This window comes from Petaurus breviceps, unplaced genomic scaffold (assembly GCF_028583685.1).
Source record: "Petaurus breviceps papuanus isolate PSGF00001 unplaced genomic scaffold, PetGlider_PUasm1.0 173, whole genome shotgun sequence".
NCBI classification, from domain to species: Eukaryota; Metazoa; Chordata; class Mammalia; order Diprotodontia; family Petauridae; genus Petaurus; species Petaurus breviceps.
This window is the reverse complement of record NW_027185759.1, coordinates 3164633-3177501: the sequence shown is the minus strand read 5'-3', so window position 1 is coordinate 3177501 and position 12869 is coordinate 3164633. Positions and strand designations below refer to the sequence as shown.

Sequence of the window (12869 nt, the reverse complement as noted above, 5' to 3'; positions counted from 1 at the left end):
CTGAACAGTTTCTGTCCTTAAATGTTCTAAAAAGCCAGATTTTAAATACTAGTTGCCATTCCAATAATAGTGTGATGCAATTAGCATTCATTAAAGACCTTCAAAGACAAAAACGAGACAGTCTCTGACCTCCAGGCATTTGCCTTTTACTCTTTAGAGCCAGACTCAGAACAAGCTCACTGAGAAGCAGTCAGATGATGGGAACTTATTCTCTCCATTTTATCGATGAAGAGACTGAGGATCAGAGAAGGCTGAATGACTTGCAGGAGGTTGCAAAGTAATCGGTTTGGTGAAAGAAAAACCAAATAAATAGAAGAAAACCCCAAAGTCTGGGCCTTGGAACCCAGCAATCCTTAGGCTAGAAGCCCCTCCTCTAATGCTGCTTGGTCCTGTGATGCTGGACTAGTAAACCCCTTAAGCTTCTTAGAGACTCAATGTTCTCATCTGTAAAATAGTGCGCATCAGTGCAGCAGCTCGAGTCCTAGCGGGCTGCCAGAGGCCCACAGAGGATCAGTGATTTTTTCCATAGTCACACAGCTAGGAAAAATCTAAATACAGTTTTTCCTAAAGAATGTAAGCTCCTTGGGGACAGGAATTGTTTCGGTTTTGCCTTTGGTTCCTAGCACCCAGCACAGCACAGGGTCATAGTAGCTGCTGAAGCCATGCTTTTACAATGAATTGGTCAACGGCTCCTTAGAGCATGCTGTGGGGAGGGGGGGAAGGCGGTGTCTGGGGGCATGTTGTCACTACATCTGCTGGGGTTAGTAGCCTCAGAGCTGGAATTCAGAGGCTGGACTCCTGGCCCCGCTTGGGCCTGGGAAGTCAGGGGAGAGGAGTGGGCAGGACACAGCAGCAGCCGATACCCCCCCCCATATCCCAAACCCATCTAGCTGTGTTTTGGCCTCAGGAGGACTCCCCAGGGGAGGAAGCTGATGGGGGGGGGCACGTGGCAGAGGATCTTGGACTAGAAGGAATCACAGCCTCAGTAAACTGAGACCTCAGTGCAGAAGGCCAGTGTCTCTCTCTTTCCTGAGCGTTTGCCTGCAGGCTCCTTTACCAGGATGTCAGCCCCCAAAACACCCAGAATGAGCCCAGCTCCAGCACCTGTTGTCACATGTCAGATGAGGGGAACCTACCGTGGTCCGAAGCAAAACAATGTCGGCTTCATGCAAGGGACAGGGCACACAGTGTGCCCACACGTTCCACTGTGGACGCCAGTAGAAAAGCAGCTTCAGAAGGCCAAAGGACAGGACTGAGCCCAGCAGGCAAAGGACTCTGCGCAGCCTCTGGGTCTGGTAGCCAAACGCCTCCTGGGGGGTGAACCAAAAGCTTCGTTAGCCTTCCTCAAGACAGTTCTGAGCCAAGACACAGAGGACCCAGAGCAGGGTGCGAACCTCCAGGCAGGCTGGTTTCAGCTTGTTCCCTTTGGGCTGGGCTCACCAGGATTCCCTCGGCATGAGGACCACGAGATGGGGCTGGGGCAAGCCAGTGAGCCAGAGCAGGAGTCAGAGGGAGGGAGGCCCTCGCAGGGCAATGCTTGGCAATATTGGAAATATTGGAAAGCACTGGCCACAGGCTCACTCCTAAGTGACCCTGGCTCAGGACAAATGTTTCCTCAACACAATTTTTAATTCCAAGAACTTTACTTTTTTAAAAAATGAAAACAGTAGAAGAAACACATGCCACAGTGCGTGCTGCCTTCAGATTCTGCAGGATGAATGACCTGGGCGAGTTGGACTGCACCCTGATCACTTAGCACAGGGCCTGGAGCATGGTAGGCCCTTAATAAATGCTTATTGATTTGATTGATTGATCCAAAAAGCTCCTGGGGTTCCTTATTGCCACTAGGATCAGACACAAGTTCCCCCATTTAGGTGGTGCAGTGAATAGAGCACCAACCCTGCAGTCAGGAGAACCTGAGTTCAAATCCAGCCTTAGACACTTAACACTTACTAGCTGTGTGACCTTGGGCAAGTCACTTAACCCCAATTACCCTGACTTCACTGGCTCCAAAAAGCAAATAATAATAATAATAATGTCCTTCACAGCCTAAACTGACCAATCTTTTCTAATTGGCTACACATGGAGCCCTTCCCCACCATCTACCTGCAAACATGCCCGAGTCTCCCCCATCCTGACAAAAACCTCACTCGAATTTTCCATCCCTGCTAACTGTAATCCTCTGTCTCCTCTGCCATTTGTAGCTAAACTCCTTGGAAAGGCATCTGCACAGGTGCCCCCGCTCTCTCTCCCTCACTCGCCTCTTAGCCCCTCACAATCTGCTTCTGACCTTACTCCCCTGAAACTGCCCTCTCAGAGTTACTAATGACCTCTTCTTGCCCCTCATCCCTCTTCCTGACTCTGGAGCCTTGGACAGAGATGGTCGCTCTCTCCTCCCTGACACTCTTTTGTCTCTCGGTTTTCTCTCCCTCCTGGTTCTCCTCCTCCCTCTCTGACCGCTCCTTCTCCGTCTCTTTTGTTTGATCCTTCCCCAGATCACGCCCTCTGACCAGGGTGTCCCTCAGGACTCTGCCCTGGGTCCTCTTCCCCCTCTATACTCTCTTATTGGGTGATCTCATCAGTTCCCATGGATTTCATTGCCATATTTTTGGTGATAATTCTCAAATCTACCTTTCTTGTCCCAATATCTCTCTTGAGCTACAATCTTGCCTCTCAAACTAGATGCCCAGTGAACATATTAAATTCAAAATGTCCCATCCAGAGCACATTATCTTTCCTCCTAATCCTCCCCCCTTCCTGCCGCCCCTATCACTGTACAGAACAGCACCATCCTCCCGGCCCTTTGGGTTCACAGCCTAGGAGACATCCTCACTGTCTCTTGCCACCCCCTCATATTCCAGTTTGTTGCCAAGGCCTGATGATTTCACTTTTGCAACATCTCTCATACAGTCCCTACTCGATAAACTCCAGTGACTCCCTCTGATCTCCAGGTCAAATACAAAATTCTCTGTTTGGCATCTAAAGGCCTTCATGAGCCAGCCCCCTCCTACCTTTCCAGTCTTCTTGGTCACTTTGATCCAGTGACACTGGCCTTTTGACTGTTCCACAAACAAGACACTGTCTCAACTCCAGAAATTTTCTCTGGCTGTCCCCCATACCTGGAACACTTCCTCTCCTCTTCTCTGACTACTGAAGTCCCAGCTTTAAGTCGCAGCTAAAGTCTTGCCTTCTACCAAGAGCCTTTCCCAAACTTTCTTCATTCTATTGCCTTCCCTCTGCTAATTATCTCCTCTTTGTCCTATATATACCATATGTGTTTACTTTCTCTCATTAGAAAATAAACTCCTTAAGGGCAGGAACTGTCTCTTGTCTTTTGCAACCCAGAACTTTGCACAGTATCTGTCACATGGTAGGCACTTAAAATTGATGATCATTATTGTATTACTTTGACTTTTGTCCCATGGTGTTTATGTTTAAATGTTCTTGGTTACTTTGGGAACATGTAAAACTCCCCTCTCAAAATTAGTCCATTGTGAGCATTCTAAGTATGATCTATAGCTTGACTTCCATGATTCCAATTATGAATATGTGAAAAGTCTTCTCTATTTGGCTTATAGATAATCCAATTATGGTCTTGTCCACTTTCTGTCTTGTGAAAAAAAAAATTTATTCCATTATGGGAATTGAGAGGAAACTTTATTGCATTGTTTGAACCTAACCCTGTGTCTGAGAAGTTGGACAGCCTCTCCCTGTTGCTTAGAAGCCCTTAAATAAGGACTTCAGTTATGCGGACCAGAAATCCAGCTAGATTCAAAGACTGATGTGAGCAGTTTGCATAACAAGCCACCCACATGTCTTATCTGAGAGCTAACCTCCACCGGTCAGTCAGTTACTTTTTCCATGTTCCTTTGATTGAATACAGGCACTTGGGGGAGTGGGACACCCCTTTTTCTGATGTCAGGGAATTGTGCCTATTTGCTCAGCCTCTAATTTTTCTCCAAATAGAAATCAGATTCCCTTATCTCGTATCCTGGGTATATTTTGTTAATTGTTTTCTTTTAATGTATAAGAATCTGTTTCTTCCTGTATTCAGGGTTCAGCCCTAAGCTGAAGAAGGGTCTGATCTCAATTCGTTATGTAATCGACATGTATTATTTAATAAATGTAAATTCTTTGAAGCTCAAACCTTTGTTTCCTATGTCATTTCATCGCTGAATCAAAGAACCAACCTCTCATACCAATATACTTCCAGTGACATTGTAGTCTGTGAAACATGGAGCCTAAAAGTATCTTAAGAATTGGAGTTGGGGGCCGCTAGGTGGCACAGTGAATAGAGCACAGCCTTGGAGTCAGGAGGACCTGAGTTCACACCCGGCTTCAGACACTTAACACTTACTAGCAGTCACTAGCTAGGTTCAAACAATGCAAGTCACTTAACCCCAATTGCCCTGCCTTCTCCCCTACAAAAAGAAAAAAAGAAGAGAATTGGAGTTGAGGGGGGGCCAGGATAGAGTCGAGGGGACAGAATCAAAGCAAGGATTCACTCTCCCAAATTTCCCTCCAAACAAAGTTAAAATAAGGCCTCAAAATGAATTCTGAACCAGCAGAGCCAAGAAAAGGACTGGATGAAACAATTATCCAGCCCAGAACAACTTAGAAAATCGGAAGGAAAGGTCTGTCTCACAGGGGAAGAGCAGCAGCACTCTATAGTGTGTGGCCACAGGGACACAGGGGCCCTGGTCACAGTCTCAGAGCAGAAAAGAGTGTTTGTGGTCACTCACAGATAAGAGCACAGGCGAGGAGAACAGTGACCACACCCATCCGTAGATCAAGCTGCAAACTTATCTACCACCAGTACTACCTCTGAAAAGTGGCACAGAACATCTGAAGCTTGGGCCAGTGCCCCCTCCACCCTGGGAGCAGAGCTCAACTTTAGCACAAAGTGAAAAGTCAAGAAATAGGATGGAAAAATAAGCAAATAACTGACCCCAGAAAGTTACTATCATGACAGGGAAGATCAGAACACAGACTCTGAAGAAGACAACAGTATCAAGGTATCTACATGCAAAGCCTCAAAGAAAAAATGTGAATTGGTCTCAAATCCAAAAGGAATTCCTAAAAAAGCTCCAAAAGGATTTTTAAAACCAAATAAGAGAAGTAGAGGACAAAATGGGAAAAAGGAATGAGAATGATGCAAGAAAATCATGAAAAACAACCAACAACTTGGTAAGAGAGGCACAAAAAATAGCAAAGAAAAGAATACCTTAAAACACAGAATTGATAAAATTGTAAAAGAAGCACAAAAATTCACTAAAGAGAAGAAATTCTTTAAAAGCAAAATTGACCAAATGGAAAAAAAAGAGGTAGAAAAATTCACTGAACAAAAGAGCTCCTCAAAAAGTGGAATTAGACAAATGGAAAAGGAAGTACAAAAGCTCACTGAAGAAAATAATTCCTTAAAAATCAGACTTGGCCAAGTGGAAATTAATGAATTCATATGACATCAAGAAATAATAAAACAAAGTCAAAATAATGGAAAAAAAATAGAAGAAAATATGAAATATTTTATTTGGGGGAAAAACTGACCTGAAAAATAGATCCAGGAGAGATAATTTAAGAATTATTGGACTACCTGAAAGCCAAGATAAACAAAAAAAAAGCCAGTGTCTAGACATCACCTTTCAAGAAATTATTAAGGAAAACTGCTCGAATATTCTAGAACTAGATGGTAAAATAGAAATGGAAAGAATCCACCAACCCCTCCTGAAAAAGATCCTGAAATTAAAACTCTCTGGAATATTATAGCTAAAATCCAGGTCAAGGAGAAGTTATTGCAAACAACCAGAAAGAAACAATTCAAATATTGTGTAGCCACAGTCAGGATAACACAAAATTTAGCAGCTTCTATATTAAATCATCGGCCTACTTGAAATATGATATTCCAAAAGCGCTAAGTTTACAACCAAGAATCACCCACCCAGAAAGAAAATGGAATATAGAAAAATTGGATATTTAATGAAATAGAAGAATTTCAAGCATTCCTGATAAAAAGACCAGAGTTGAATTGAAAATTTGGCTTTCAAATACAAGACTCAAGAAAAGAATAAAAAAGTAAACAGGAGAGAGAAATAATTAGTATTCGATTAATTTAAACTGTTTACATTCCCACATAGGAAGATCATACTCCTAAGAATTTTATCAGTATTAGGGTATTTAGAAAGAGTACACATAGACAGAGGGCATGCATATGAGTTGACTATGATGTGATAATACCAAAAAATAAAATTAATGCATGAGAAAAAGGGATGCACTGAAAGGAGGAAGGGAGATGTAGAATGGCATGAATTATCTCACATATAGGAGGTGTGAAAATAAGAATTTTTACACTGTCGGGGAAATGGGGGGATGGTGGCAAGCAATGCTTGAACCTTGCTCACATAGGAGCTAGCTCAAAGAGAGAATAAATATTCAGCTGGGTATAGATATTTGTCTTACCTGCAGGGAAGTAAGGAGGAGTGGGGGATAAGAGAAGGTGGGTGCTGATAGAAGGGAGCATGGATTGGGGGAGTGTAGCAGCAAGCACCCCAGCGTCCCCAGGGTGCCTGCTCACACAGGTTCTTGGATCTGCTTTGTTAAAGGAAAGCAACTCAAAATGGGTTAACAAGCTTACTTTAATCAGTCAGACATATATTGTTTACCTTGTTCAGGGGAAAAGGTCAGCACCCCGAACTTCAAAGTATACAGGCAGAATTATCAAGACAGAAACAGATCAAGTAGACAGCTTTCCAAACTGTCCAACCATTACATCCATACCCAGTCAACATCTGGGTTTCTCAAAGCCAGGGGACTCTCAACAACGGCTTCCCAGAATTCAGATCAAATCACAGAACACTTCTCAAAGTGAGTCCCAAAACAAAGCCTCACATCAGGGCTTATACAGCCTTCTCCTGGCTCAGAGAATGTAACCACCTTATTGACTCACTGACCAATCAAGAAGTATCTACTGAAAAACAAGCCTCCCTCCCCAGGCTCCAGGTGCACTTTAGCCTAGGGGCAGGGAAGATCTTTAAGTTTGCATTTCCATTACAGGGAGGCAGTGACAAGAAGCAAATACAAATATTCAGGGTGAAAGGAGAAAAGGACAAATGGGAGGGGGGATAGGATGGAGGGAAATACACAGTAATCATAAATAATAACTGTGAATGTGAATAGGATGAACTTACTCATAAAACAGAAATGGGTAGCAAAGTGGGTTAAAATCCAGAATCTGACAATATGCTGATTACAAGAAATACATTTGAATCAGAAAGACACACACAGAGTAAAGACTATACTTAAGTATTAATACTTTAAATAAAGGGGCTGGAACAGAATTTATTATACTTTAGGTGAAGTTTAAAAAAAAAACAGAATCTCAAAGAAAAAGTAAAAATAAGCCTAATTAAAAGAGATAAGCAGCACCTGCCCTGGAGTCAGGAGGACCTGAGTTCAAATCCATCCTCAGACACTTAACGCAAAAAAAGAAAACCTAGCTGTGTGACCTTGGGCAAGTCACTTAACCACAAATGCCCTATCTTCCCCCCCCCCTCAAAAAAGAAAGGAAGGGGGGGGGAGGAGAGGAAGGGAGAGAGACAGAGAGAGAGAGAGAGAGAGAGAGAGAGAGAGAGAGAGAGAGATAAGCAGGGAAGCAACATTTTGTTAAAAGTTACCATAGACAAAGAAGCAATATCAATACTAAACATATATGCACCAAATGCCATAGCATGCAAATTCTTAAAGAAAAAGTTAACTGAGTTACAGAAGGAAATAGACAGTAAAGTTATACTTTTGGAGGACCTCAACTTTACTCTCTCAGAACTGGATAAATCTAACAAAGAAATAAACAAGAAAAAAGTTAAGGCAGTGAATATAATTTTAGAAAACTTAGATATGGTAGATCTCTGGAAAAAATTGAATGGGAATCGAAAGGAATATATCTTTTTCTCCATGGTACATAATACCTATACAAAAATTGACTATGTATAGGGCATAAAAATTTCACAATGAAATGCAGAAAAGCAGAAATATTGAATGCATCCTTTTCAGGTTATAGTACAATAAAAATTACATTCAATAAAGAGCCATGAACACACAGAATAAAAATTAATTGGAAGGGGCGGCTAGGTGGCTCAGTCAGTAGAGCACCGGCCCTGGAGTCAGGAGGACCTGAGTTCAAATTCAGCTTCAGACAAAAAAAAAAAAACTTATCAGTGTGACCTTGGGCAAGTCACTTAACCCCAATTGCCCTTCAAAAAATGCAAAAAAAAAAAATTTAATTGGAAACTAAATAATCTAATCCTAAAGAATGAGTGGGTCAAAGAATAAATCTTAGAAACAATAAATAATTGCATTAAAGAGAATGACAACAACAAGGCAACAAATCAAAATTTATTGGATACAACCAATGCAGTATTTAGGTGAGACTTTATTTAGCTAAGCATTTATATCAATAAAATAAAGAAAGAGTGGATCAATGAATTGGGCATGCAATTAAAAAAAAAAATAGGAAAAGAATAAATTACAAATCCCCAATTAAACACCAAATTGGAAATCCTAAAAAATCAAAGGAGAGATTAATAAATTGAAAGTAAGAAAACTATTGAAATAATAAAACTAGAAGCTTATAAAACAATAAAATAACTGAACTATTGATTACTTTTATTTTAAAAAAAGAAAGAAGAAAACCAAATTACCGGTATCAAAAATGAAAAGATGAATTCACCACCAGTGAAGAGGAAGTTAAAGTAATTATTAGGAACTATTTTGCCCAATTATGCACCAATAAATCTAACAATCTAAGTGAAATGGATGAATATTTATAGAAGTATAAATTGCCCCAATTAACAGAAGAGGAAATAGAACACTTAAATTACCCTATCTTAGAAAAAAGAAATTGAACAAGTTATCAATGAACTCCCCAAGGAAAAATCACCATAACTGGATGGGTTTGTAAGTGAATTCTACTAAAGAAAAAATTGCAATGCTTTATAAATTATTTGGAAAACAGGAAAAGAAGGAATCCTGCCAAGTTCCTTTTATGATGCAAATATGGTACTGATATGTAAACCAGAAAAAGCATAAGAAAAATGGAGTTTTCTTTAAAGTAATAAATAGTGTTTATCTAAGACCATCAGCAAGCATTATCTGTAAAAAAGATTAGCTAAAAAACCTCCCAAAAAGATCAGTAGTCCAGCAGCAATGCCTATTATCACCAATATTGTCTCTACAATGATATGATGTTACACTTGGAGAATCCTAGGGAATCAACTAAAAATGTTATTGTTGTTCAGTTTTTTGAGTCATTTCTGACTCTTCGTGACCCCATTTCGGGTTTTCATGGTAAAGATACTGAAGTGACTTGCCATTTCCTTCTCTAGCTTATTTGACAGGTGAGGAAACTGAAGTAAACAGGGTTAAGTGACTTACCCAGGGTCACACAACTAGGAAGCATCTGAGACCAGATTTGAACTTGGGTCTTTCTAACTCCATGTTCAGCACTGATGAAATAATAAACAACTTTAACAAAGTTGCAGAATGTAAAATAAACCCACATAAGTCATCAACATTCCTATATATTACCAACAAAGTACAGCAGCAAGAGATAGAAAGAAAAATTCTATTTAAAATAACTTTAGACAATAAAAAAAATACTTGTGAGTCTACATGCCAAGACAAACCAAAGGACTATATAAAAACAATTACAAAAGACTTTCTTACAAAGTCAGATCTAAAAATATTGCCGTTCAATTGTTTTACAATTTTACAGAAAGAAGTTTACAGTTTACAGTCTGACCTATGACTCAGTTTGGAGTTTTATTGGCTTTTTTTTTTTGACAAAACTATGGAGCAGTTTGCCATTTTTTTTTCTTCAGTTCATTTTACAGATGTAGAGGTTGGGGCAGAGTTAAATGACTTGCCCAGGGTCACACAGCCATTAAGTATCTGAGACCAGATTGGAACTCATGAAGTTTAGTCTTCCTGACTCCAGTCCTCAGGACTCTATTCATTTCAGCACCTAGCTGTCCCTAAAACAATCAGAAAAAATATTAATTTCTAATGGATAGGCCAAGCTAATATAATTAAAATGACCATCCCACCTAAACTAATTTACTTATTCAGTGTCTTACCAAGCAAACTATCAAAAAATTACTTTATAGAGCTAGAAAAAATAATAACAAAATCATCCAGAAGAACAAAGGGTCAAATCTATCAGGGGAATCAATGGGGGAAATGTGAAGACAGGAAGCCTAGCTATACCAGGCCCCAAACTATATTACGTAATAATTATCAAAATGACCTGGTGCTGGCTAAGAAACAGAATGGGGGAGCAATAGGGTAGATGAGACACACAATACACAGAGTAAATGACGATAGCAATGTCATGTTTGGGAAATCCAAGCTTTGGGGCCAAAAACTCACTATTTAAAAAATGATAGGGAAACTGGAAAGCAATGGTAGCAACTAGGTTTAGAACAACTTATACCATATACTAAGATAAAGCCAAAATGGGTATACGATTTACACATAAAGGGTAATACTATAAGCAAATTTGGGGAGCTTGGAATGGTTTACCTGTCAGAGCTATGGATAAGGGAAGAATATAGGACCAAAAAAGAGATAGAGAGCATTACAAGATGTAAAATGGATAGCTTTTATTAAAATAAATAAAAAGATTTTTGAGCAACAAAACCAATATAGCCAAGAATTAGAAGGAAAGCGGAAAACTGGGAAGGGGGTCTCTAATAAAAGCCTAATTTCTCAAATATACAGAGAACAGAGTGAATTTTATAAGACTATGAGTTATCCCCCAATTGGTAAATGATGAAAGAATATGAACAGGTAGTTTTCAAAGAAATTAAAACTATCTCTAGTCACACGTAAAAATGCTCAAAATCACTATTGCCTAGAGAAATACAAATTAATACAACTCTGAGGTACCTATCAGATAGGCTAATATGACAGAAAAGGCAAATGATAAATGTTGGAGGGAATGTGGAAAAATTGGGGGCACTGATGCACATAACAATGGAGTTATGAAATTATCAACCATCCTGGATAACAATTTGGAACTTTGCCCAAAGGGCTATGAAATTGTGCTTACCTTCAACCTAGCAATACCACTATTAGGCATGTCTTACAAAGGAAAAGGACCTATATGTAGAAAAATTGCTTTCCCTTTCAAGGGAGAGGGAGGAAGAGAATTTGGGACTTAAACTTTTTAAAATGAATGTTATAAATTGTTTTCACATGTAATTGGAAAAAAGAATTGGAGTTGAAGCTCACCTCCAAGTTAAGAGAAAGATGAATGAAGGGTATAAGTGGGCTGCAATTAGCAATTAGAATTTATGGGGGCCAATTGAGATAAAAGCACATTGAAAAGGAAGGCATTGAACTTCCAATGGTGTGGTTGTAGCAATAGACACAGAAAAAAAAGCCTTTGGCAACAAAGTGATTTTAAAAATCTGGAAAGCATAGACATAAAACGACCATTTTAATGCCATAAAAAACCAACTATCTAAAACTACAAACTACCATTATTTGCAAAGGGAAAACATTTGAAGTTTTACCTATAAGCAAAAGAATAAAAATGCCCCATCTCTTCAATATCATTTTTTCAAGTTTTAAGAAATACTAGTGAGAGGAAGGAGAAGAGAGAAAAAAAAGTAAAGTCATAAACGTCATCAAAGAGGAGAAAAAATAGCACTATTTGTAGACATCATGGTTTATTTAGAAAACTCCCAAGAATTTGCCAAGAAACTAATTGAGACAATTAATAAAATCAGTAAAATACAATATAAAAATATCCCCTAAATCACCCACATTAATGCATAGCAGTAACAAAATCCAGAAGCAATATAGGAAAAGCAATCTCATTAAAAGTAATCAGCAATTCCTAAAAATATCTCTGGCAGAGCTTACCAAGATAAACTTTAGATTTATATATATACAATATCTAAAAGCAATTTTAAAAAGTAAAAGTGAAAACAAATGAAAGGATATTTATTCATGCAGGAGAAGTTTTCCCTGACATGGCCAACACTGTGATATTACCTACATGTCTGTCTGGATGTAATCCTATGCCAATCAAGTGTTCAAGGGAGCTTATAGAATTATGAGAGAGGTCTGCAAAATGATAACAAATTATTTTGAGGAACAAAAGTCCTAAGAGATCACTGGAAAACTTTTTAGATCTGAATGAAATGAGTTATTGGATTTTATTTAGAAAGCAGGGATTATTAAAATCCATTGGTCATGGCTTTAAAAATAGAAAAAAACAAGTCAATGTAAAAGGCAAGATAAAAAATAATTAGTAACAACCAAACCCAAAAACCTAGTGTATGATAGATTCAAAATATAAACTCCTTAAGGAATAATTTCTTATTTGGCTATCAAGCATTAGGAAAACTAGAAAGTCATTCACTGGAGACTAGGTTTATATCAACATCTTACATCCCATGGCAAAATAAGTTCAAAATATTTGAGCAATTTGAAAATTAAAAAAAAAAAACCTAGAGGATGAGACCAGGCACCTTCTACAGCTATTGTTTGGGGGGAATACAAAACCAAGGGGAAATGAGAACCTAAAAGATATCAGGTCATTTTTGTTACATGAAATTGAAAACTTTTGTATGAATAAGATCAATAAATCTGAGTTCAGAAGGGAAGTGGTAGATTAGAAGGGAAAATCTTTGCATCAAACAAATATATGATTGAAATTGGGCTGATTACATGATAAAAAGTAAAAGATTGCTGATGAACAGCCCTTGGGAATACTATCAGAAAGAAGTGAGGAAGACCCCCAGACCACTGTTCAGACTCTCGTGGCAAACTTATCAGAGAACATGAACAGAGAGAAAGAGAGAGAGAGG

At 39.0% G+C, this 12869-nt stretch overlaps 1 protein-coding gene across 1 annotated transcript in view; it reads right to left on the bottom strand.

The window, feature by feature from the left end:
• Positions 1-12869, bottom strand: part of ATP13A5 (ATPase 13A5) — a 118978-nt gene that overhangs the window by 85574 nt on the left and 20535 nt on the right. Inside the window, exon 2 of the mRNA XM_069083295.1 lies at positions 1137-1310. Within this exon, the coding sequence (XP_068939396.1) occupies positions 1137-1310 (174 nt within the window). The remainder of the gene's footprint in view (positions 1-1136; positions 1311-12869) is intronic.